Source organism: Balaenoptera physalus (assembly GCF_965194825.1).
Source record: "Balaenoptera physalus genome assembly, chromosome: 2".
Classification (NCBI taxonomy): Eukaryota; Metazoa; Chordata; class Mammalia; order Artiodactyla; family Balaenopteridae; genus Balaenoptera; species Balaenoptera physalus.
Genome location: NC_138883.1, coordinates 13035229 through 13060846, shown reverse-complemented (window position 1 = coordinate 13060846; position 25618 = coordinate 13035229). Strand labels below are relative to the sequence as shown.

At 51.3% G+C, this 25618-nt stretch overlaps 1 protein-coding gene across 11 annotated transcripts in view; it reads right to left on the bottom strand.

Annotated features, from left to right (window-relative positions):
• CCDC88C (coiled-coil domain containing 88C) overlaps positions 1 to 25618 on the bottom strand; it is a 125218-nt gene that overhangs the window by 91575 nt on the left and 8025 nt on the right. For all 11 annotated transcript variants that reach the window (XR_014260946.1, XR_014260947.1, XM_082451153.1 and 8 more), the window contains exon 3: positions 24926 to 25034. Coding sequence is in view for 9 of the 11 variants with exons in the window: in XM_082451153.1 (XP_082307279.1) it covers positions 24926 to 25034 (109 nt within the window). In the remaining 2 variants the exon portion in view is untranslated. The remainder of the gene's footprint in view (positions 1 to 24925; positions 25035 to 25618) is intronic.

Sequence of the window (25618 nt, the reverse complement as noted above, 5' to 3'; positions counted from 1 at the left end):
AAAAACTGGGACGTGAAGCAGTGTAGGCCTTGATCCACCCTTTGTTTCACCCGCTGACAGCAGCTGCTCCCATCACGGAATATGCCACACCTGCATCACACAATGGCTCCCAAAGAGGCACTGGCTGGGTGGAAGTTAAAGGTGCAGAGGCTACTCCGTGGGGAGCCTGTCCTATGAAGGGGGCTGTGACCCACCAGACGCATCACACGCTACCAAAGGGACCACAAGGGCTACAAACCCCAAGTCTCAACACCACCAGTGCACAGGTGCTGGGCAAAGGGCAGGTGGGACAAACCAGCTGGCAAACGTGGAAAGAATCTTTGGGGTCTAGGATTTTGTCTTCTCTGCATTCTCAATGCCCAGAAAGTCACCCATTCTTCCTGCTCCTGAAAGAAAGTACTTTCAAACCTGACACACTGAGAGAGTTGAGGGTGGCACCTTTTGCACTTTCTGCCCACAGCCTTGGTGAGAGTCCTCATGGAGGGATGTCAGAACTGTCTTCCATCCAAATCGGGCCTTTCCTGCAAGACCCAGCTCACTCCTCTCTCCTGTCAAAGCCCATCTCCCTGCCTCCATCCTGATTCCTTCTATGGTGTATTTTCTGAATGGCCCAGTCTGGTACTTTCTCCTCACTGCTTCACACTTGTACGTTCGGCCTCTTGCGAGGATGGGCTCTTCAGTGTCAGGGCAGCGGGAAGAGCGTTGGGTTGGGAGCAGCAGCCTTAGGCTCCAGTTCCAGACCCAACACGGAGACAAGTCACAACTTCTCTGGGCCTCAGTTTCTTCATCTGTAAAATCAGAGATAACACACACTGTGCAGCGAACACTACTCGCCTCCTCCTCCCGCTTGCATGGCAGACATCACTAATCGATTAAAGCACTCTTGCCCACAGATCCAGGGCAAGGCCTCCTAGCTCTTCTCAACACAGCACTCTGAGCAGCCACAACTAATCCATCTGCACCCAAGAGATGCCATCTAAACCCACCTGCCATTCCCTGGACTAGACGGTTTCTAAGGACACCGTAAACATGGTGGTCCCACAACACAGCACCTAGGAGAAGACCATACAAAGAGTGGGAACAGTTAATCCTTCCCTAGAGTATCTGGACTCTGAATTGGTTGTTAGGAATGAAGACCCTTACAAAGCTGTGTCATCTCCAGCTCAGCCTCCACTATATCCTGCAGTGTCTTAACCCTGAGCTCCTCCAGAGCCGGGAGGACGTCTGCTCATCTCTCCATCCCTCCTGGGGGCCCAGGGCTGAGCTGATCCACGCTGGGCCCCAAGGAAGCCAACCAGCAGGTGAGAGAGAGAAGAGGGGAAAAGACACAGCCCCCAAGGTTGGGGAATAAAACCCAGTCTAACTTCAGTCTGAGAAGTGGGTGCAAGCATGAGCGGGTGGTCCCCGGGTCCCAGACTGTCTGGTGTTCTACAGAAAACTCAAGGGGAGACCACAGCCTTCCTGGACACGAGGCACAGACTCAACCACACCCTCCAAACCTGGCCCTGCCACCAGGTTTAGATCCTAACCTGTACCCCACTCAGGACACGTGGCATCATGCCGACTGTGCCTCTGTGACACCCTGTGGCACAGGCCTACGGTCACCCCCGACTGCTCCAGGAGAGAAGGAGGCCCTCACTCCTGAAGTCGCCTCCCTGTCCCCCGCAAGGCTGGGGCTGTCCTCCCTCCTCGCAGCTCCTCCAGGTACTGACCACAGCCTCGGAGGTAAGGTGAGAGTCTGGCTGAAGACCCCAGGGGATCTGGCTCCCATGCTCCACTGCATATCCCCTCCTCAGCACCTGTCAGGCTCCCAAGCCCCAGGGCCTTCCTGCCAAACCACGTAAAAAGCTTACAAGCCCACAGCTGCCTGAAGGAGCCCCTTCTCCTCACCATCAGCTGCAGAGCTGGAGATGGGGTGAAAGATTCACCCCTGTGCGCTGGCTCTGCCAGGCCCCTGCGCCTGGAGCAGTCAGCTGGACAGACAGACCCATCTCCCAGGGAGTCTATTTAAGGGCCAGGCCTGCCCTGCCCCAGTGGGGGTCCGGCCAGGAACTTCAGGGGGCCACCATGGGCCCCAGGCAAGACTGGCTTTGTTTGATCGAGCGAGCCCTCCTCCCCACTTGGAGGAAAGGGGAGGCCCTCCCTCCTTCTGCTTGCCCACTCAAGTGTTAAGGAACAGGAGAGGTGAGGAGCCAGGGCCATTCGGCCTCCTCAAAGGTCCACCAGTAACTTATTAAGCCGCCCCATCCTTATTCACCCAGGATACCCGTGGAGGTATCGGTTTACTTGGTAAAACCAGTTCTTGCTGCTTAAGGACGGTGTGGGGCTTGGTGAATGGCAGTGGGAAACCGGACACCCCTGGGAACAGCGCTGTTCTCGGGGGAAACGAAGCGCTGGGAAAAGACACAAGCATTCCCGCAGATTGTAAACCATTTTATTGTCCGCTGCGTGCTGGGGCAGGGAGCAGGAGTCGCCAATAGAGAGGACTGTACCATCGGAACGCGGTCGCATCAAACTTCATGAGGCCCATTTTCCCGACAGTGAGGCAAACAAATTTCTCTGTGTGTGTAAACTTTTCCAGTGACAGGTGATGCCATGAAACCTGCAGAAAGGCAGCATCCCTCTATCTCCACTAGGAAGGCCAATTCTGCATCCGTGTGAGGGAAAGGCCTTCTGGAGAGCCACACCTGGGGACCAGGCGCCCTGTGCATCCTGGGAAGGCATTCCGAGGGCACCACACCCCGGGACCAGGCGCCCTATGCATCCTGGGAAGACATCCTGAGGGCACCACACCTGGGGGACCGTGGCACCCTATGCATCCTGGGAAGACATTCAGAGGGCATCACACCTGGGGACCACGTGCACTGGTGCGCTCAGTAAGACTGAAGTGAGAGAATCAATGCATCAAAATCCACGCCATGAGGATCATCCAAATATTCTCAGGAGAAAAGACCCTGACTTACACTATTGTGCTGTGAACCGTGCACTAGCACAGGGAAGAAGGCAGCTTGCTATCCCCCCACCATCAGCCACTCTCTCCTGCACTGCTGGACTCTGGGCCCTGAGGTCCTCACTTCCCTGGTCACACTTCCCTGGTCACAGACAGCCCCCAGGTGGACCCAGGCCCACTGGCACACCCTTGGTCACCAGAGGAGGACATGTGGCTGCATCTGATGCTCTGAATCCTGCCCCTCAAATCCACAGCATGAGGGTGGCTCTTAGGTCACCATCCACCCAGCATCCAAGGACAATACAGTCCCTACTCTCTAAAGACAAATTTTTTTCTTTGTTTTCTTTCAAAGTAACATCTCCCCGTAAAGCAACGCAACGTGATCACTTAGACCCCCAAGAGCCTTTTCCAACAAGCCACCTGGTGAGACCTGCACCGCCAAATCCTCCCTTTCTGACACAGGAAAGGTCCACCAGGAGCACAGTGCCCCAGGCTGGGTCTGCTCTGAGGTTTAGGTTCGCACATCTGCAGGACCCCAAACCTCAGAACCCCAGGTGAAAAGTGCAGGCTGTTGGCCAAGGATTTATTTGATCTATAGGACTCTGGATATTTCTAACAATCTAGGGAGAAAAGAGGTCTACCAACAAATGTCATCCAACCACTGTCACGGTCCAACACGCCTTTCCAACTCTCCCCTACCCAGGGTTCTGCTGTCCAACCGAAGCAAGTAACTTTAATAGGGGAAAAGACGCCAGGGCCGCACTCCCTGTCACCCCCGCCCCCTGGGGCCCACGGCCCACATCACCTCCAGTTCAGACAGACAGTGGTACCCAGGCACGCATCACGAAGGCGGGAGCCTCCCGTAGCCTCAGTGAGAAAGTGAGCCAACAGGCAGGAATGAAACCTGTGCTTGGAGACAGACAGGTTTCAGGTCACCAGGTGGCAGGTAGCTTTGAAGGCAGGAGCTGGTGCCCTTCCTGGGTAGTCCAGGGTGTGCCAAACAGGTGTCTGGATATTCTGGGGTTTTAAAACCCCAACTATCTTTGTCCTGGATGGGGAACATGGCTCGCTGCTTATGGCACATCTCCACCCACTTCCTCATCTCTGAAAAACTATCCACATGTGTTATTTCAGAGGCCATACAGCACAGAAGAAAACACTGCACCAGGAGCACAAAGGCCTGGGTGCCAATTTCAGGCCTGACACCCACTAGCTGCACGTGACCCTGAGCAAGTCAGTTAACATCCCAGGGCCTTACTTCCTCATCTGACAAATGGGGCTAATAATACCTGAAGCATCTACCTCATACTTTTTAATAGTCCTTTAATGACTGAGTGTTCTCTCTCCTATGACGAACCTATAATTAAAAAAGTAAATGCAGCAGCAGACTCGTGTTAGAACAGGGCTTGTGTCTATTTGCACACGTGGGCACACACACAATCCTCGTCACAGTCACATCTGGATTCCTCCCTGCCCTGGTAGCTGGCAGTTTCCATTCTAGAGGGTAATCTGTGTGTTCTGCCCACACAGCCTGTGTGGCATGTTGTAGGCGTCCCACGACACCCACATCATAGTGTGTGACGTGACTGTTCAACCAGGAGGGAGTCCTCGCTGATTCCCTAGGCCCTTCCTCCTCACGCCAGCGCGGGGATGACCTGCGGGATCCAGGGCTCTGCTGTCGTGGGTTATGAACCAGTCTAGTCCCCTAGACCAGCTCAGGGGCCTCAGAACCTACTATGGCACCAGAGAGGGCAACCAGAGCCCACTGCAACGGGCCAGTTCCGGGCATCCTCTGCTTTCAGTTGCGACCATACCAGTGATTGCAAATACTGATACACTAAGTGCCAGGCCCTCCTCTTTTATTTTAACTACATTGACTTATCCTCAGCGCAACCTTGTTGTGACTCCCATATTATAAATGAGGAAACTGAGGCATAGGGAAGTAGAGAGATCAGGCCCAAGGTGGTATCAGCTTTAGGTGTAGCCATTCACATAAAAGCAGCACAGCCGCTAACGCAAGGACTTGTGTTGGAAAAGAAAATGAACCTCAGGGTTGGAAACGCAAAATGTTTACACAAGTATTGTTTCATCTGTTTGTGGAATTTGCCGTCAGATAGTTTGGGCTCTGAACCTGGTAAAGGTGTTTTCGTGGCCGAGTGACGTGGCTGAACCTCTCGGCGGCCCCTCCGTTCCTGCATCCGCAGCACCTCCCAGGGTGGCCCTGGAGACGGAGGGCACACAGCAGGTGCTCAGGGGGAGGAGGGCCTTCTCAGAGGCTGCCAGCCTGGAGCGGGATGGGGGTGAGGGGCACCCAGGGCTTTCTGCAAAGGACTCTCAACGGAGAAGGGGCTCATGGGACCAGAAGCACCTGACATTCCTGAACCAGCTCTCCGGGTGGTTGAAATTTAAAACAAGATAACTACATCGCATGGCAACCAGAGCAGGAGCAATAAGCTCATCTAAGAACCGTCGCCCAGGCCTTCAACAACAGTGTGTGTTTTCCAGCCTTACTGCTGGGGGCTTGAAGACAAGCCGGTCAGGTTCAAAGGCCCGTGTTGAGAAGGTGAGCCCCTGGGGGCGCCTGCGGAGCTCCGTGCTCTCCTGACCGCGGTGCTGGGACCCCCAGGTAGGGGCAGCGAGGCCTCAGCCCGGGGAGGCCTGGCCCGCGGGCTGCCCCGCGTCTCCTCCCTGCGACCCGCTCAGGCCCAGCCTCCAGGGCAGCATGTGCCACAGAAGCCACATTCAGATGGCACCGAGCCTGTGAGCGCTCCTCCTCAAAGTTCAAAGCCAGGTGCAAACAGAAAAACCTGAGCTCTCTTGCCCCATCCTGTCACGCTGGAAAAGTCACCAGGAAGCAGACTCAGGTGTTCTCCATCTGCCCACACCAGGTACACGAGCCAGAGCCCCTCCAGCGACTTCCACGAGGCTTTCCGCAGCCTCGTGAAGATCCCTGGCTGATGCCTGGATGCCTGCTGGGAAGGCAAGGCCAGGAGGGGATGAGGTGACCTCAGGGGACAGGAGCCCAGACCTCAGGTCCTGGACTCAAACTGCCTGTGACTTCGAATCGCTGAAAGGACCAAAGAAAACCACTCGATGGCCCGTGTTTCTCTTTTCCCATTTGCTGAACGAGGAGCAGGGGGAAGAGGATTAGTGGTTCCCGGTCTGGCTGCACATCAGAATCATCTAATCAGAAGCACCTAAGGGCTTCCCTGGTGGCGCAGTGGTTGAGAATCTGCCTGCTAATGCAGGGGACACGGGTTCGAGCCCTGGTCTGGGAAGATCCCACATGCCGCAGAGCAACTAGGCCCGTGAGCCACAACTACTGAGCCTGCGCGTCTGGAGCCTGTGCTCCGCAACAAGAGAGGCCACGATAGTGAGAGGCCCGCGCACCGCGATGAAGAGTGGCCCCCGCTTGCCGCAACTAGAGAAAGCCCTCGCACAGAAACGAAGACCCAACACAGCCAAAAATAAATAAATAAATTAATTAAAAAAAAAAAAAAAAAGAAGCACCTAAGAGAGCTTTTAAACGATATTGATACCCAAGCCCACCGACCAGTTACATCAGAATCTCTCATTCTGGGGCGGGGCTTCCACACTGTGTGGAGGGAGCTCCCCGGCATCCCGCTATGCGGCCGGCGGGGCCAGAAACACCCAAGGCCACTTCCGGCTTCAACATTCCACCAGCCACACGCCATCGGGACTCGTTCAAAACCCTCCATTAGAGTCACCTGAGCCTTAATAACGCAGAGGAACATTTATGAAGCCCAGGGATGTCCCGACTGTGCCCCTGGCCAGCAAGAAAAAGAGAGGATGGGTGGTAATGAGCCCCAGCCAACTATGACCAGATTTCTGTCATGTCACGTGGGAACTGGCTTCCAGCTCTGCTGATAACTCGCCATGTGGCCACAGCCCATCTCCCCACCCCCACCCGGTCCCCCTCCTTGCAGCTCTGGGCCGCCTCAGCCCAGCTTTCCACAGCTCCTGATGCCACCTCTAACCCCCAGGCCTCCTGCCCTCTGAAGTCCGGGCAGGTACCAGGCGGCACTTGCTCTGGAAATGCCCCAGGCTAGGGTGTCTGTCATCTCTGCCACGGGGACTCTAGATCCTGGCTGAGGGCCTCAGCCCTTCCTGTGTGACACAAGCTACAGCAACCTCGAAGAACAGACCGAGACTGCGTCTGTGCTCAGGCTCAGCTCAGATGCTCACAGTAAGCTCTCAAACAGATCCGTAAACAAAAGATGCACATGGCAAAGCCGACAGCCACTTGTGGAACACAGAAGATGACTAAAAAAAGGAGCGCAACACGTGACATTTCATCCAAAGAAAGACAGAGATGTGTTCTCACAGTGGGCCGTGGCCCAGAAGCATGCTTGGGGAGGAAGACGTTAACCCCTCCTCTTTGCGGCTGGCACAGAGGACTTCCTCGGGGTATTAATAGCCATCAGCTGTCCCCATGAGAGCCACAGATTCCCTTCCCAGGGAACGGCCACAGGCTCCAAAGGACAGTGAACTATGAACCACTTTAATGTGCTGAGTTGGCAGGATAGCGGGGAACATCTGCCTTCTCTCTTCTTAGGCAAAGTTTTATTCTGATTACTATCATTTATGTGATAAAAATACAAGGCGGACGAGAAAGCATCCAGGTTCCTGATTCTGCACAGTGGGCCAAGGTCTCCCTCACAGGGGCAGGGAAAGCTCATTCCCAGATGCAATATGACCCCTCCCCCAGTAACTGCTCACCAGCCCAAGGCAGGATATTAGTCTGGATGCCAGACCAGCACCAAATCCAAGGAAAACCAAGCGTGCAGGGAACACTCCTGTCCTCTGCCTGGAAGAGGGTCAAATTAGTTCATTTTAAAGCCTCAGCAGCTAACGGCTAATGGAGTGGGGCCTTCACAGGTCAGGCAGGGGTAAGTAAGGAGAAAGAAGAAGTGGTTCCATCAGCCCTCCCTCCAAGTCCAGACACTAAAATGGGAACAGCGGGCACTGTGTACCCTGACCTCTTCCACCACCTTCCTCCTCATCCTCCCCGGCTTCGTCAGGGGCAAGTCACCAACTGCTCTTCTAGACACATGTGATTCCAAGTCTAAAGCTGATATCAGTGACCTAGACCCAAAAGACCTCAAGAAGAAAGGGATGCTTCCGTATATCCAGACAAAACTCTAATCCAGAAAGATACATGCGCCCCTATGTTCATAGCAGCACTATTCACGATAGCCAAGAAGCAACCTAAATGTCCACTGACAGAGGAATGCATAAAGAAGATGTGGTACATATATACAATGGAACACTACTCAGCCATGAAAAAGAATGAAATAATGCCATTTTCAGCAACATGGATGTGACTAGAGATTATCATACTAAGTGAAGTAAGTCAGAAAGAGAAAGACAAGTACCATATGATATCACTTATATGTGGAATCTAAAATATGGCACAAATGAACCTATCTGTGAAACAGAAACAGACTCACGGACAGAGAACAGACTTGTGGTTGCCAAGGGGGGGAGGTGGAGTGGGAGGTCGGGGTCAGCAGATGTAAGCTATTATATATGGAATGGATAAACAACAAGGTTCTACTGTATAGCACCAGGAACCATATTCAGTATCCTGTGATAAACCATAATGGAATAGAATAGAAAAAACGAGTGTATATACGTGCACGTGTGTGTGTACAACTGAATCACTTTGCTATACAGCAGTAATTAACACAACATTGTAAATGAACTATACTTTAGTAAAAAAAAAAAAATAAATGAAGTTCACTGAGCATCAAAAAAAAAAAAAAGAAAGGGATGTTTCTGTTTCTGACAGTTTAATCACGGTTTGATTTAGGCATGAACTGCTAAGAAGTCCTCATACCCTAGGACTACCCATCACCAGCAGGAGTATCTTGGCTGTTCAGACTTAAGATTAAGTGCTTCAATGTGGAAAAACCCCCATGCTGACTCCAAGTGAAAAGGTTTTTTCTTTATAACAAACAAAAAAGAAGGCGTTTAAAAAAAAAAATGGAAAGGAAAGAAATGCTGAGTGATTCTGCTCAGCTAGCCATGTATGGTCATTTAGCCACTAAGTGGGAAAGACCCACCACTTTTAAAGCTGGGGCTGAGGTTCCACACCCTGTATGATTAACATCACGGGCATTCTTATTGGATGCCCTCTTCATTCCTTCAGAAAATACTTGAGACCAGCATCTGGCACACGGCCATACGTTCCACAAAAACCTTCTATCCTCCTCTCAATTTATGCTCCTAGCATCTCCACCTCATTACCATATTAGAGAGGGTGGGGACCTATCTAATTCAGTGCAATGCCCAAATCCCGCCTCATGCTCTATGCTAAATGCAGAGGTGACACAGCTGGCACCTCAGCTGTATCAGCGTTAACTTAAGCCCCGACTGTACAACCTTGGGCTGGAGTACCCACCAGTCCAACTTCTTGGTTTTCTAACTGGCTGTTCCAAATCCACACTGCTGGACCCTAGGAGGTAACAGCCCACAGTCACACCCACCGCATCCTCCTAAAGGTGTCCCCGAAGCCACCTTCCAGGTTCCACGCGCAAAGAGCCAACAGCTGGTCTCATTCTATTCCCAGAGCCTTAACAAGTTAGAAACAAACACAAAACCCCAAACAACACAGAAAATCCCCAAGTCCACAGAATGGAGTGGAAACATCCTATTATACTTCCTTTGCCTGCATCACAGGTGTACCTATCTGAATGAGAGAATGGAGAGAACAAGGGCCTCCAGAAGGAAAAAGTGTGGGTTCAGTCCCTTTTTGGGTAAAATTATGGTAGAATACACATAGCAGAAAGACCACATAAAATACACGTTAACATTTACCATCTTAACCAATTTTAAGTGTACAATTCAGTAGTGTTAAGTGCATTCACACTGTTGTACCAATCTTCAGAATTCCTTTCCTCTGGCAAAACTCAACTCCATCCCTTAAACACTTAATTCCCCATTCCCAGCATCCTTCCCCCCAGCCCCTGGCAACCACCATTGTACTTTCTGTCTCTCTCAATTTGACTACTCTGTAAGTACCTCATATAAGTGGAGCCTTACAGTATTTGTCTTTATGTGACTGGCTTATGTAACTCAACATAATGTTCTCATGGTTCATCTATGTTGGAGCATGTGTCAGAATCTCCTTTTTTAAGGCTGAATAATATTCCATTGTATGCATGTACCACATTTTCTTAATCCATTCATCCACAGATGGACACTTGTGCTGCTTCCACCTTTGGCTTCTGTGAATAACACTATGAAAGTGGGTGTAGTTCCTTGATTTTTTTTTTTTAAGAGTATTAGTCATTTTATTTTTATTTATTTATTTATTTATTTATTTATTTATTTATTTACGGCTGTGTTGGGTCTTCTTTTCTGTGCGAGGGCTTTCTCTAGTTGTGGCAAGTGGGGGCCGCTCTTCATCGCGGTGCACGGGCCTCTCACTATCGCGGCCTCTCTTGTTGCGGAGCACAGGCTCCAGACGCGCAGGCTCAGTAATTGTGGCTCACGGGCCCAGTTGTTCCGTGGCATGTGGGATCTTCCCAGACCAGGGCTCGAACCCGTGTCCCCTGCATCGGCAGGCAGATTCTCAACCACTGCACCACCAGGGAAGCCCAGTTCCTTGATTTTTAAAAGTCAAAGATGATTTCCAAATCAAGCAGCTTCCTAAAAGACCAAAAGTCAAGTTCTCCTCAGCATACCATATTCTTCCTTTCTTATTTATTTCTGGTCTACTCTAGAATAAAGTCTAGTTACCGCTTCTCACACATTCTAAACTGTTTCCAGCCACAGCTGAATGTACGCTTGGATTTCAAAGCCACATGATGAATTCACCTCCCAACTCCATCTGTCTGCTCCCAAACCTCTGGGATCTCTCAGGGTGGCGGCCACTGAGCCACCACCACAGCTGCTCCAGCTCGCCCTGTTCCCACCAAGCTGGCCATCTCCAGGGGCTCAAGCTCTCCCTTCCTGATACGGTACCTAGGCGGAGTTCAAACACACCCTGGAATTTAAATGACCTATGAACTTAGGCACTGGATCACCCCTTCCCAAATGTGCCCCCCCATGCCCCCCCAAAACCAAACCCAGTAACTTTGGAGCTGGGGATGGTATGGACACGGAGCTCTGAGGTACTGACTTTGACCTTCCAGAGCAAGGGAGGAAACCTCGGTCAGAACCAGAGGAGAATACTTCCAAAGGGAAAAAACAGAGGAAGGCTTCACTGGTCCCACTTCCAATTACTTTCTGTTTAAAAAGCACGAGATTAAAGGCTTATCAAAGTGGCTTTGCCTTTAGAAATCAATTTATCCCACCTTTTGAACCCCAGGGTCAATAAAGACCCAGGGTTTCAGTACAGGCCACGCATTAAAGTAGGAACATTTGAGAGTCCAGCCCATCCCATAAACGTGCCCCAGGGAGGACCCTCGGCCCAGGCGGGCACGGTTGGGCCAGTCACGTCTGCTTCTTTTGGACCCAGTTCACGGGATGGAAGCAGGTATTAGGGCAGCCCATCGGCTGGCATTTACTGTGCTCCTAGACCCTGGGAGAGCAAAGGTCGCCAAAGTCCCTGCCCTGAGGGAGCCTGCAAACTCGTGCAGGACCCAGAGAAAGCAGATGAGAGCTGAAAAGTGTGATGAGGGTGATCATGAAAATAATTAAACTCAGGTTCAGAGCATCTGCGTGGGCTTCACCGAGGCAGACAAAGGGAAGGTGCTCCGGCGGGAGAAGTGCCCAGGCACGATGCCTGAGTGCAGAGGACGGGGCAGCACAAACAGCACTGCAGCCCAGGAACCAGCACGGTCCACCCTCACCAGCTCCAGCTCTACAGCAGCGCCAAGCCAAGGCATCTCACACGCAGGCGCCCTCTCTGAACGGTCACGACCCAGGGCTTCGAGTCTGGCTGTTATCCCCACTGGACAAAGGAGGGAACGACTTGGAGGGGTGGGGCTGCTTGCCCCCAGGTCACAGCGCTGTGTGTGGTGTCTGGTGGGGGAGGGGATTCCCACCTGTGCAGGAGAATGAGGAGCCCCTGGAGAGGCTGCAGGGGGGGCAGGGGTGACAGACTCAGCTGCCGGCTGTTTCCAGAATGATGGGGAGGACACTGGCCTGAGGCTCCCCTGGGACGCAGGTGAGGGGCTGACAAGGTAAAGGCAGCCTGAGAGGAGTTTCCCTCCCAAAGGAAGAAAGCAGGGTAATGGTAGGTGAGAAGAGAAGCTGGACAGACCAGAGCACGGCCATCCTCCCAGGCGACCCACACCTCAGTCCTCCTCTGCTTTCCTCTAAAAGTCTGGACAAGCTTCAGTCTCAGGTGGCTCAAGGAGAGCTTGGAGTTATCAGAAACCACCATTTCTTCTTTTGGCATCTCAAGCTTGGGACATCCACAGCTGAGACTCAGTCCATTCACCTTGCAAAAATCCAATTTTGTAAGCTCTACTCTGTCACATTTAAATGTCACAAATTCTCATCCGAACAATGGGGGTGGGGAAGGTGTTTAGAAGACCAACTTAGCACAGAAACGCCAAAACTGCTTTAGAGTTTCTGATATCTTAAGCAACATGATTCCACAATGTAAAGGGAAATCAACTATTCTGACTGGTTCCAAGAACAGGAGGACCGCCCGTTTGGTTACTGTGGTTTGGAAAAGGAGGCATTTATTTTTAAAGTTTCAAAGTCATTAAGCCTAAACACTGGCAAGCTCAAGGGAGCCAAGCTGGCTAGACAAAGTTGAAAACAATCCATTTAACTTCCACCCCCCAGGGGCAGGGCCTCCCGGGTACCTGACATATGGCATCTCCATCAACAAAGCAAACACCACGTGAAAAGCCTGCAGGTTGGCGTGAAAGCCGCGGGGGACCCCTGTAAGAGTGGGATTCAAAGGCTCCGGTCTCCCCCTCACCCCACTGCACTGCATCTCCATCCTGGTTTGCCCCCCTTGACCCCCTTAACAGTCAGGGCCTAAGTCCCTGACATGTGTCAGGCACTCAAGGGACAGAGAATGAATGAAGGAGGGCCCTGTGCTCCAATTATTCAACTGTCTAGCAATGGGGAAGGAGTCGAGGACCTTTATAGGGTTAATTTAGCCTGGAGAGAGATCCTGGGCCCAGGCCAGTAATATGTTCCCTGAAAGCAATGACGTTATTCTCTGAATTACTTACTCCACTGAGTCATGGCTTCTGTTGCCCTGTATCTTGTCACTAGCACACGCTGACTGATGGCGGGCAAGTTTCCATGCTGGTGCGGTAAGAGGCAAACAGAGACAGAGATGCGGTACCTACTTTTAAGGCGTGTCATTGCTGGTGGGAGAGACATTCATGAGGCTGCCAAGAGATAATGTGCCTCAGACAGTCAGTTCACTGGAAGCAAACAGTATGCTTTAAATTAAAAAATCATATAGGAGAAAAATGTGTAGGGCAAGAGTCAAGCACGTATGCGCACGCGTATTGGACTAATCCAAGTAAATCAGAGTGTAACCTTTGGAAGGGCCCCTCCATAATCCAATCACTAACAAACGGGGGAAGCACAGCCCAGAGTGGCGGGTCTCTGTAACGACCCCCCACCTCTGCTAGACTGGTGGGCATCTTAGCACTGCCAGCATGAACCTGTCCAAGGCCCTTCCTTAACCCTCGCTGCAATGCTTGAGGCAGGCACTATTAATATCCCCACTTTTCAGACAAGAAAGACTCTCAGAGATGAAATTACCCAAGGCCACAACTCTGAGAGCTGAGCTCAATGGAGCCCACGACTCCACCTTCTGCCTCTGCAGACAAAGGAGGCTGCAGCTGCTTTTCCTCCTCTCTTCTTATTTGTACCTGGTGCGCATCTCCTGTGTCCCTGGTCCTCCACCTACACAGGTGACGTGGCCCCTGCATCTGCAGAGCGTGAACGCATGGGAGCAGCCCCGCAAAGTCAGCCTGGGAGGACGAGCTACCGCTATTACTGTTCTTCACTGACTCAGAAACTAGGCACCATTTCACTTGAGCCACACACGATCTGTAATATGGTGTAACCCATATTTTAGAGGTGAAATCAAATGATGCAACCCAAGTCATATGGCTAGGAACAGTGACACACAAGTTTCTAGACCCTTGAAAAAGTTAAATGACTCGCCCTTACTTCTGCCCTCTCCCCTTCCATCCTGCTCCTACTCCTCTGGCTTCACCTTCCTGACCTTCTAGGGCACTGGAGAAGCGACCCCACAGAGCTAGCTCGTCCTCTGCCACTGCGCGGCGGCTAAGCGCCTACCCCCAGCTGAGAAAGCAAACCTGACTTCTCCCTGCAGAGCTGGAGCCGATGCCAGGGCCAGCCCAGGGGGGTGGGTAGCTATGGGGGGCAACGCAAGGCTCCTCCCCAAAGTTACACTGCACCCCCCTTTTCCCACGGAGAGTGGCCCCATATTTAGAGCACCATCCCTCTTCCCTTAACCTGCTGAAACCCAATCCCAAACCAATGGAACCCTCGCAGCATTCAGTTGACAGCCTCTTTACCCTCCTGAAACCTCCACCTCCTCTCAAAACTTCAAACTCAGAATTGGGGGTACAAGCTGTAGCCTCTCCAACAATCCCTGCTGAGCCCACCGACTTAAGACAAGCGCTTCCTCATCCTCATTACTTTGTCATTCTCATTACTAGAAAAATAAGACTGAAGTTATTATCGTAAAGGACCAAGGCCCTGAATGCCACGGCAAAGCAGCAGAGAAACTGCCTTTCCACAAAGAACAGTTGAGTAAGAGAAACTGTTATTAGCCCTGGACGCGAGCCACGCAGGCGGCTTTATGGAGGGCAAAGCCTGCCCAGGCGAGTTCTCCCATGAGTCCCTCTCACAAACCAGTTATAATATCAAACATGCTGATCTTGGCATTTACCACCAAAACCCAAGGCGAGGGAGAGACTCTTTCTCTTTTTAAAAACTTGAGAAATCCATTTCCCTCCTTTTTGTTACAAAAGGAATTGGGTGCACGGACCTTCCATGAAGGGGTCGAAAACTTAACACTTTAAACGAATGGCCATGGATTAAGAGAACAGTTGAGCAAAAGATAAAAAAGTAAACACATGGCGAGAGAACATGTATCAGAAACACTGAGGAAGTCCAGATCTGTAAACGTGAGGTCTTAGGGCCAACTGTGTACTGCGCATTTCGGCTCAGCTCCGTGTAGAACAGATCAAAGCGAGGCGGCAGCCCACGGGGGCCTCAGGGGCCATCCCGGGTGCAAAGGGAAGACTCCAAGAGAAAGCTGCTTCCTTTCCTTCAAGGCAAAGGAGAGCCTGGCTGCCCAGAGAGAGCAGGGAAACCCCCAGCAATTCAAGGTCTGGACTCAAGGCCAGGAGGAGGAGCCCAGAGAGACCAGAAAGATTCTGTCAACAGCTGTGCCCGCACACGCGCGCACACACGCACGCGCGCACACACGCACACGCACACACACACACCCCACCTCCCACGCCCCGGTCTCCGGGCCTTAAGCCTCCAGGGCCTGGTCAAATTCTGGCTCCGCTAATTACATCAGACCCACCTTTCACCCCTCCCCACCCTCTGCAATTAGCCCTGATTCTCTGCTTCCTGCTGCTCTGGGGGGTGCAGCAGGGTGAAGTCTGAGGCCAGCTGCTCCCTCTGTCCCACCCACTGCCCAACCCCGGAAGTGCTGGTTTCAGGAGGCGCCTGAAGCAATCTAGCCCCTTCCTCTGCAGCTCCCGGCTGGTGAGAAATCTGGTTAATAAGGGGGAGCCCAAGCAGGAGACCCTGGGGAACCAGCACTCCCAGCCTGGCCCAGCGGATGAGGCTTCGGGCTCAGGACCCATCCCACACTGGTGCAGATATCCTGAATGGCCTTGCCCACCTTCAAAGAACAGCTGGTCTGCCCACAGCAAGCCATCTCCCTACATGACTGCAGAAAGCTTCGTTTTTAGACGTTTCCCCAAGCAGCCGATGACCAAGAAAACTTGCAGCTCCCAGGGGCTTCCGCACCTTACTCCACGAGCCTCACTTTCCTAATCTGTAAAATGGGGACAGCAGTTTCTTCCTCACCGTGACAGGGCTGAAATCTCCTAGCATAGTGCGTGGCTTACAGCAGGCACCCAGTTATATTCTCTCAGCCTTTTGACTGGGGCACAGAGCTGGGTCCCAAAGTTCCTGCTTACTATTCAATACGCCTCCATAGCATTTCTTCTAAAAACAGAGAAGAGAAAAAAAGAAACCAAGTCCAACTGGCACTTGGTCTCACATCTTGCAGAAACAAACCTGCCTCTGGAAAGGTGTGGGACTGAGCGGCCCATGACCAGGTGTCCGAAGCCCTGCCCGCTCCATCCTTGGCCAGCAAGACAGGGAGGGTCACAGGCCAGGACTAAACGCCTTCTGCTTAGTGTGGAGAAAGAGAATTCGGGTGACCCTGAAAGCTGCCACCCTGCTGCAGCCCCCCTCCAGCCCCTGTCGGGCTGACCTGGAGCCACTGCCACTCAACCCCATTGGACCCTGCCCTGAAGCCCTGGGGGCAAGCACCCTGCTGCAGGGCTCAGCTCTCCCGGACCTGAGAAAGCACTTTATGCCCCCCCAGATGTTCGCTCCGGGTGGGGCACCTAGCAAGCTGCCGTCTGCGGCCCCACGTGGCCAATACCCGTCTCTCCTCTGCGCCTGCTTTGGTCCAGGCCTCCACGACCTGCCCTGACTCCCCACTCTCGCCTGACACCAATCCATTCTCAATACGGGTGTCAAGAGTTTCCTGTTCTAAACTTTCTTCTTTAAACATGCTATAAAGACTCCCAAGTCCTTCAGGATGAAGTTCAAATTCATTAGCGTGGCATCCGCCCTCTGGAACCTACGTATCTTTCGAGCCTCACCATCACCTCTCCTCACAGAAGCCCCAAGCTCTAGCCACTCAGAGGTGACAGCCTGCAGGCTGCTTTATGTCTCTACGTTTTGCAGGTTTTGCTCTCCCAGGACACCCCCCATGCACCCCATTTTCTGCCGGTCTAACTCCCTGCCCATCCTTCAGGACTCAGGCCAAGCGTCACTCCCTTCAGAAAGCTCTCTGTGAGCTTCGCCCCTTCCCAGGCTGGGAAACCCCCTCCCATGTCCTGTGACATCATGTCCTGTGCACACACAGGTGTTCTAGCAGCTGCTTTACCTGGTCCATCTCCCACCCCACAAGACACAGCATCTCAGGCATGGAGACTGGCCTTAAGAACAAGGAGGAGGAACAGAGAAGAGAACTGGGTGACCCCCGGCAGGGCCACCAGAGCTTCCTCATCCCACACTTCATGACCCTACACTAGAGAGAATGGGGGACGGGAAGCAAGAAGAAGGAAAGAGGAAAGGTGGGGTCCACACAGACCACCGCCCTCCTCAGCCTCACCGCCCAACTCAGTCTGGAAGGCTTTCTCTTGAACTTTAGACTGAGAGCATTCACAGGGAAGTCGGTAATCTCCTGGGTCAAGTCTGCGGCAGACAAAGGCTCCCACTGCTGATATGGGGATGGGGCACGGGACCCCCTCTGATGAAGGCCTCCCGGTCCTAAGGCCGAACCACCCCGCCTCACTGCTGTGTTGGGTCACCAGGCCACAACCCCGCTGGAGATTCCAAACCAGGATCCAGTGATCCACCAACTCAAGGCAGTTCGCCCAGACGTACGGTAAAAATAATCTCAGACCTTCATCCACATGGCAGAGACACAGAAAACTTCAGTGTTCAGTGGCAACATAGAACACATCATTTTAACAGGTACCATCACAATGGGTGAAGGGCACAAAGGTGCAATTCAGTAAAGAAAAACAAAAGGCCTGTAAAGAAGGTAATTTTGGCCATAAGTAGCAAAAGTCCTCCAAGTGTTCATGCCCTTTGACGCAGGAATTCCATGCTAGGAATTTATCCTAAGAACATAAAAACAGTTGTTGAAAGATTTATGGACCAAGTATGTTCATGGGGTATTGTTTATAATTCTAAGACAGAAATAACTCAGTATCAATGATAGTGGTACAGCCACATAATGAAGTGCCATGTAGACACTAAAACTCATATTATGAAAGAATATTTAATGACATGGGAAAATGCTCACTACACAGTAAATGAAAATAAAGGTTACATACAATCCACATCTTGAAGCACATGTAGTAACAGACACAAAATCAGGAAGCATAAATACCAAAATGTTAACAATGGTATGCCTAGGTGATGAGATAGTGGGCAGATTTAATTTTCTTTATATTTCCCAATCTGCAATCAGAAATTATAATCATTGCAAGAGGGAAGAGATATGGGGACATATGTATAACTAATTCACTTTATTATAAAGCAGAAACTAACACACCATTGTAAAGCAATTATACTCCAATAAAGATGTTAAAAAAAAAAGTTAAAAGAAATTATAATCAAAAACATTACTTTTGGGCTCCCCTGGTGGCACAGTGGTTAAGAATCTGCCTGCCAATGCAGGAGACACAGGTTTGAGCCCTGGTCTGGGAAGATCCCACATGCCGCGGAGCAACTAAGCCCGTGTGCCACAGCTGCTGAGCCTGCACTCTAGAGCGCGTGAGCCACAACTACTGAAGCCCGCGTGCCACAACTACTGAGGCCCGTGCGCCTGGAGCCTGTGCTCCGCAACAAGGGATGCCACCGCAATGAGAAGCCCGCCAACAAAGAGTAGCCCCCACTTGCCGCAACTAGAGAAAGCCGGCACGCAGCAACAAAGACCCAACGCAGCCAAAAATAAAATAAATAAATAAATAAATAAAATAAATTTATTAAAAAAAAAATTACTTTTAATTTCCTCAAAACACAGATATAAGCTACAACAAGAATACCCGTCTCACAGCCTTACTCTTTAACCTTTAAAGAGTGGACAAAGTAATTTCTCCCCTACAAATTCAATACACTGTATTACTCATAAAGCAAAAGCCACTGGTACCTGTAGACAGGGACTGAGCAGACTCTAAGTTCCCTTGAACACGGTCTCTAGCCACCAAAGCAAAGCACATCACACCCACCTAAGGAGACATCACTTTACCTAAAAACCCTGAGACTACACGAATGAGACAGTTTACTTTGTTCCCACCAACAATGTCAAATACACATTTCCTTCTATTCTTACTTTTGACAAGTCTTCCGTTTTTTCAAACTGAGTGCGCACATTCCTAAAGATAATTCTAACTTTTAGTAGTCAGCCCATGCTTATCTAATACAAATGCCACAGAAAGCTGACAGATCTCAAAAGCAAAAGCAAGGCTGAGTGGACAAGGGGTACAGGCAGTATATGGAGGTTTTATCTGAAGAGATGACGTAAAACAATACGTATACGCACACAAGTTGACGACAGCGGTACCTCCAGGGAGGGAGGGAAGGATACCTGGATGCAGTAGAGGCACACCGGGGACTTCAATCAGAAAAAAATTCTTGAAAGAGAGGTCTGAAGCAAATATGAAAAATAACTCACAAATATGAACACATATGTTCATATTTATTTCGAGCAGATACACAGGTGTTCATTATAACCATTTGTACTGTTTTATTTTTAATTTTTCAAAGCAATGAAGGAAAAAAGAGATTACAGAAGATAGGGCAACCCTGGACTGTTTCTTCTGCTGAGAAGAAACTATTCTGAGATAAAGAACAATATTCTGGGTCCATTCTAGCCTTCCAGCCATGTGAGAAACCAGAAGAGCCGAGTTCCAGGAACTCATAATACAGAACTACAGAGCTTCCTCGAGGTCACCTGAAACTCTAAATCTTGGTGGTCTCTGGCCATTATGCGACTGCAGAATTTCAGAACCACAAGGGCCCACCCTCTTTCGGACAGATGAGAACTCAGGAGGCCCACAGAAGGAAAGCTGCCTGTCCCAGTGCTTGGCCAGCGAGGGGAGATGCTCAGAGAAACTCAGCCAATTTCCCATTTCAGAGTCAGTCCTGCAGGTGGGTCCCTACATGCACCTGAGGGTCCCGATTTCAGGATCGATATCCACATGTGAGTCAACAATGAAGACTTACATCTCCACCAACACACACTGCACTTGTCCAGGCCGCTGTGTGAAGTGCTTCCCACCAGCAGAAAGCCAAAGAAACCTCAGAAACTTCACATGACAATTAGGCTCTAAGTGTCGTGAGAAGGAGCTAGATCACAGGTGTCCAGGGCAGGGGACGGCAGTTGACACCATGAGCAATCCCCCAAGGATAAACATATATCAGCCACCTGCCACGCCGGGGATTTCTGCGTATACTACTAGCCTTATTTTCCTACTGATTCCACGATCAAATGAACATGCATTCAATGTCCATACTCAAGGCCCTGAATGTAAACAATGAACCATTCTATAAATCCAAATTTTAACTGAAAAGGACTCAGATGAAAAAGAGTTTGGCTGTTGAGTGAATAAAACAAGCCTCATGTGGACTTCCCTGGTGGTCCAGTGGGTAAGACTCCACGTTCCCAATTCAGGGGGCTCGGGTTCGATCCCTGGTTGGGGAACTAGATCCCTGCATGCCACAACAAAGAGCCCACGTGCCCCAACGAAGACCTGGCGCAGCCAAAATAAATAAATAAATAAAAATAAATCTTAAAAAAAAAAGAAGTGAATTGAAGGACCAATTTAAAAAAAACAACAACAACAACAAAAAAACAAGCCTTATGTGATGCTGGGCTCAACACTAACCAGCCAGGCGGCTCAAAGCAGCGTGCAGTTCTGGTCCAGGCCCGCCTTTCCTCCAGGCCTCTCCGCAGATGTCCCATTTGTGGATGCTCAGCCTGACCAGCCTTTCCTTCCTTAAAATTCACAGACTGAATTGGGAGCTCTGCCCAATGTCCTGTCCAACTCTGGCTTCCTCTGCCCCTTCCCAGCAACTCCCTCAGTGACACCTATTCCCTCTGGTCACCTTCTCATCTTTGCAGCCTCTCCTCAGAGCCTCTGCTCTTCCCGTCCTGGGGCAGATGAGATGTGTGTCCACTGTATGTGATGGAGAGGAGTTACCTGGTGAGAACTGAGCCCTCTCCGCCCCAGGAGACCTGGCTGAAGGTGTCTCTCCTAGGCATCACTAGAAATGCTCTAACCCACTAGTTCCCACGAATGTGCATCAGAATCACCTGGAGGGCTTGTAAAGCTGCAGACTACTGGACCCCCACAGCAGGTCTGGGGGAGGGGCCTGACCACCTGTGTCTCTAACAAGTTCCCAGGTGATGCTGATGCTGCTGGTCTGGGGACCACACTTTGAGAACCACCTCTCTCTCTCTCTCTCTCTAGCCTGCTGATTCCCCCTCCTGTCGGAAGGATGTTAAGACTCAAACAGCTGGGGAACTTCTGAAAATGCCGATTCCAGGCGCCAACCCCAGAAGAGTCCAAGCAGCAGGTCAGAGGGAGGCCTGAGACACTGGTGGTCAGGCTGAACCTGGCCGTGCTGGTTCTCACCCACTGCCTGTCCTCTGCCCCAGAAAAATGTCAAGGACCTTTTTGGTCTCCAGAGGTTTTCAGGGGCAAAACTTGAGCTTCCTTGTGAAAGAAGCCCATGCTATTCACGAGAGGCCCCTGTCCCTGCTGACTGTTCCCGCCCCACGTGCCTCAGAAAAGAAGGGGACAGCCTGGGGGCGGCCAGACCACTGTTTTGCAGACAGGACCCGGGGCTGGACTCCATGACTTTGGCGTGTCTACTGAAAAGCCATGGCAAGAGGAAGTCCCCCTCCCGAAGGGGTGACCTCCCGCCCTCCCCAGCCAGAGGAAGAACCACGTTTGTCTCACTTCACCCCAAGCCCTTACAACCTGCAGGGTCTCTCTCACAAGGAGATGCTGGGCAGTACTGCTTTTGGGAAACTTCCTTGAATATCCCTTTACAATAATAACCAATTATTGTTATTGTATGTTTATGCTACAATTGTCAGGTGGTAAGGAAATAGGCAGGGTAAGCAATTGTATATATGGCCCGACCACAATGGTGTAAAACAAAAACTATTCAGGCGTCTGTCATACAGAGTGAAGTCAGTCAGAAAGAGAAAAACAAATACCGCAGGCTAACACATAGATATGGAATCTAAAAAAAAAAAAAAAGGTCATGAAGAACCTAGGGGCAGGACAGGAATAAAGATTCAGATGTAGAGAATGGACCTAAGGACACAGGGAGGGGGAAGGGTAAGCTGGGACAAAGTGAGAGAGTGACATGGACATATATACACTACCAAATGTAAAATAGATAGCTAGTGGGAAGCAGCCACATAGCACAGGGAGATCAGCTCGGTGCTTTGTGACCACCTAGAGGGGTGGGATAGGGAGGGTAGGAGGGAGACACAAGAGGGAGGGGATATGGGGATATATGTATATGTATAACTGATTCACTTTGTTATAAAGCAGAAACTAACACCACTGTAAAGCAATTATACTCCAATAAAGATGCTAAAAACAAAAAACAAAACAACAACAAAAAACTATTCATGCAAAAACTGGAAGGAAGCTCTAAAAATGTTAATAGTGATTGTCTCTGGGTGGTGGGGTTATGAGTGGTTCTTTTCTTCTTGCTATTTGTTTGTTTTCTAAGCTGTTTATTAAGAGCACATATTACTTATACAACCAGAACTAAACTTTATTGTATCATAAGTTGGAAGGAAAAAATACACAACAGAACACTGCCCACACCTAAGCTGTGTCAGCCCAAATGGCAGTGTCCTGCCAGCTTCCTCCAAGTGAGCAAGGCTGGCTGAGGGTCAGGGACGGCTCATGGCCTTTAGCAAGTGCTTTCAGCAAACATTTGCTCCGGGTTGGAGCTGAGGCTGCCAACACACACCAGGCCTGCCCTCAAAGAGCTAACAGCGCAGAAACAGAACAAGGATGCAGGGGCCTCTTTTCTACCCATAAGTCTTTCTGGGCCCTGAGAATGGACTAGTGATCGTTTCCTTCCTGTGACTGTTTCCCATCTTCTGGAACTCGGCACGGTGCCCTAAGAGGGGCACGTTACCTCCAAGTAGAGGGTCTCAAGCCCTTTGGCCGGCCCAGACTGGACTGTCAGAGCTGCTGAGTGCCACCAGCATGTGTCCTACTGGGCCGCCAAGCCCAGAGGGCAGCATCTGCCAGGCCAAACACCTTGCAGCAAGCACCTGACTGTTCCACGCTGCGCACAGAGCCAGAAACCTCACCTCCACCCCAGTGCTTCCAGGGAGGGTTACCGCCTCCCAGCCACATCTGGGGCAGGAGACTCACCTGTCCAGAGTCAGGGGTCTTGTCTCCAACTGTTAGCACCATCTGCTTCCCCTGGCACTTAGCACACAGCATCGAAAGCACTGCTTACCATGAATGGTGCCTGCAGCCAGAGATCAAGCCCCGAGTAGCTGCTAAACAACCACCATGGCCACCAGGCAGCCCCCTCCACGCCCAGGCCCAAGTTCACTGGCAGCACCCGTTTCCCCTGACTATGGCTGTCATGAGGGAAGCACTAGCTGAGACCCACCTGCTGACAGCATGCCCAGCCCTGACAGTGGCCCTCCTCAGCAAGGAAACAAACCCCCGTCACCCCTATAGATCCAGTTCTCACAGGGCTCTCGCTCACCCCCGGACCCCTCCTCAGCACAGCTGGCATCTGTTACTAAAGCAGGGGCCTGGTGCTAAGCCTCCCAAAGGCTGCTCGGAGTGTCCACAGTGCTGTGCCACCAACGGGCCATGGAATGAGCACAAGGGGCTTGCTGAATTGGCCACACAAGCAAAACATTCCAGCACCCCAAGCCCCCTCTCAGGTACCCCGACCCCAGTGGGAGGAAAATGGAAATAATCACCTCAGAAAACCCAAGACACTGTCCACTCCCTCCTTTTCCCTCCTTTCTTCAAATCCAGCAGCAACCACAGCCCTCTGCAGGAACTGGACCCAGCACCCAGCCCAACGCCACAGTGCAAACTCCACCTGGCCGCCTGGCCAGCGACCTCAGTGACCTCAGAAGCAGCACCACTGCACGAGGGCAGAGAGGGAAGCCACAGCTGGGCGGAGGGCTTCCTCATGGTGACAGGGGCCTCATGACTCTGAAGATGCTCCCCAGCCCCAGAACCAAGACTAAGTTACAGCCCAGGAAGCTGAGCGCTGGGGGAGGTCTCAGAGGCAGAGCGCTCAGTGAAACCCCAGTATGAATCTGGAAGGGACTGGTTCTTGAGCAGTGATTCTCAAACTGTGTTCCCTGGGGTCCTGGGAACCCACAGAGATGCCCTGGAGAAAGAGGGGCTGAGCTGAGGGCGCTAGAGTCCCCCAGCCCTCAAGTCAACCAGAGTTGCTAGGGCTTCACCTGGGGACTCAAGAAAATCATATGGGGGAAAACGTTTCACTGCTGAGTTTGACAATCATGGCTCTGAGGTGCAAAGTTTAAATCTGTTTCCCATCGACGCCGGCCATCTAAAGATCATGAACATCGTCAAAGATTCTCACCCAACCTTCCCGAGGCTGGGATGGGGATTTTCACAGCCCTTCCCCCTTTGGGCCCTGTCGTCTGACCCACCGACTACCTGCTAATGAGATATGGGGAGCATTTCACAAGCAGACACCCCATACTGTGAACCCGGCGCTCCCGTCTGCCAGCTGGGCACTCACTGATTATATATTTGGCCTGAACATAACCCTTCTGTGGTCCCTTCTCTCCCTCAACCCTTTGAATCACTCCTGCACAGACTCACGGCGCTGTGGGTGATAACCGTGTCGGGCTGCCCCTCCCAGAGCCCGTGCCAGCCAGGCCCCACTCGACTGTGTGCTTGGGCCGCGGCTGCGAACCAAGGCTCGTCTCTGGGGCCCTCACAGCACCAGGCACGATGCTTTGCACACGGCTCAAAGAACATTCCCTGGACAAAGTAAAGCAATCCCACCTCTGACCCTTCTCACAAGGCCAAAAAAAGGGATGCACGTGCGAACACACCAAGTTTCAACAAGCAGATGCCTGACCATCGTTTCCTCTCGGCTTCCTGTGGGGAAACCGTTCAAATGACGGTATTGCCGGACGCACAGAACCCGGGGAGGGCGGCGCGGAGGGGCCCGCCTCACCTGGTAGTAGGTCTTAATGTTTCTCACCAAGATGGTCAAGTTCTGAATGCGAAGGTTCACATCATTGTTGACGTGTTTGTTGATGCGTTGATTTGTTGGCCTGGGATCTCTAGGGGAAGAAAAATGAGAATGGAAAATTGCATCTCCCAGCATCTGTCACACCCCATCCTACCCCAGCCGCTACTGAGCATTCGGTCCTCTCCAAGCCTAGGTTACTATGCAGCTGTGACAGTGTGGCTCAAGTCAAGTCCTAATTCTGCCACTACCAAGCCGTGGACCTCCGGGGAGCCACATCACCTCCTGTCCCCCCCAAGCACCTAGCCCCCCACCAGCCCTTAGGCGATGTTATTTCTGGCCCCAGAGCACCCAAGAACAACCAAGTGTCAGTGCAGACCCAAAAGCTGCACTGTGTAAACATCAATAACCTGCCCCCAAATATATTTCAAGATTAAAAAGGATTCAAAGCTGACCAAAGCAAAATACACAAAATATCAAGAAAGATGGAAAAGGGGAAAACAGTACACTTTCTGACTTCATAAACCAGTAAAATCATGAACGTTCCATTTCAAACCAGTCTCCTGCCTATGTCACCGAATTGCTCTTGCCTGTGATTTACATCCCAGGGGCACAATTCTATCTCAAAAAACCGCCACCATGAGTCTGCGATACTATGTGGTATACAACACCCCCTAC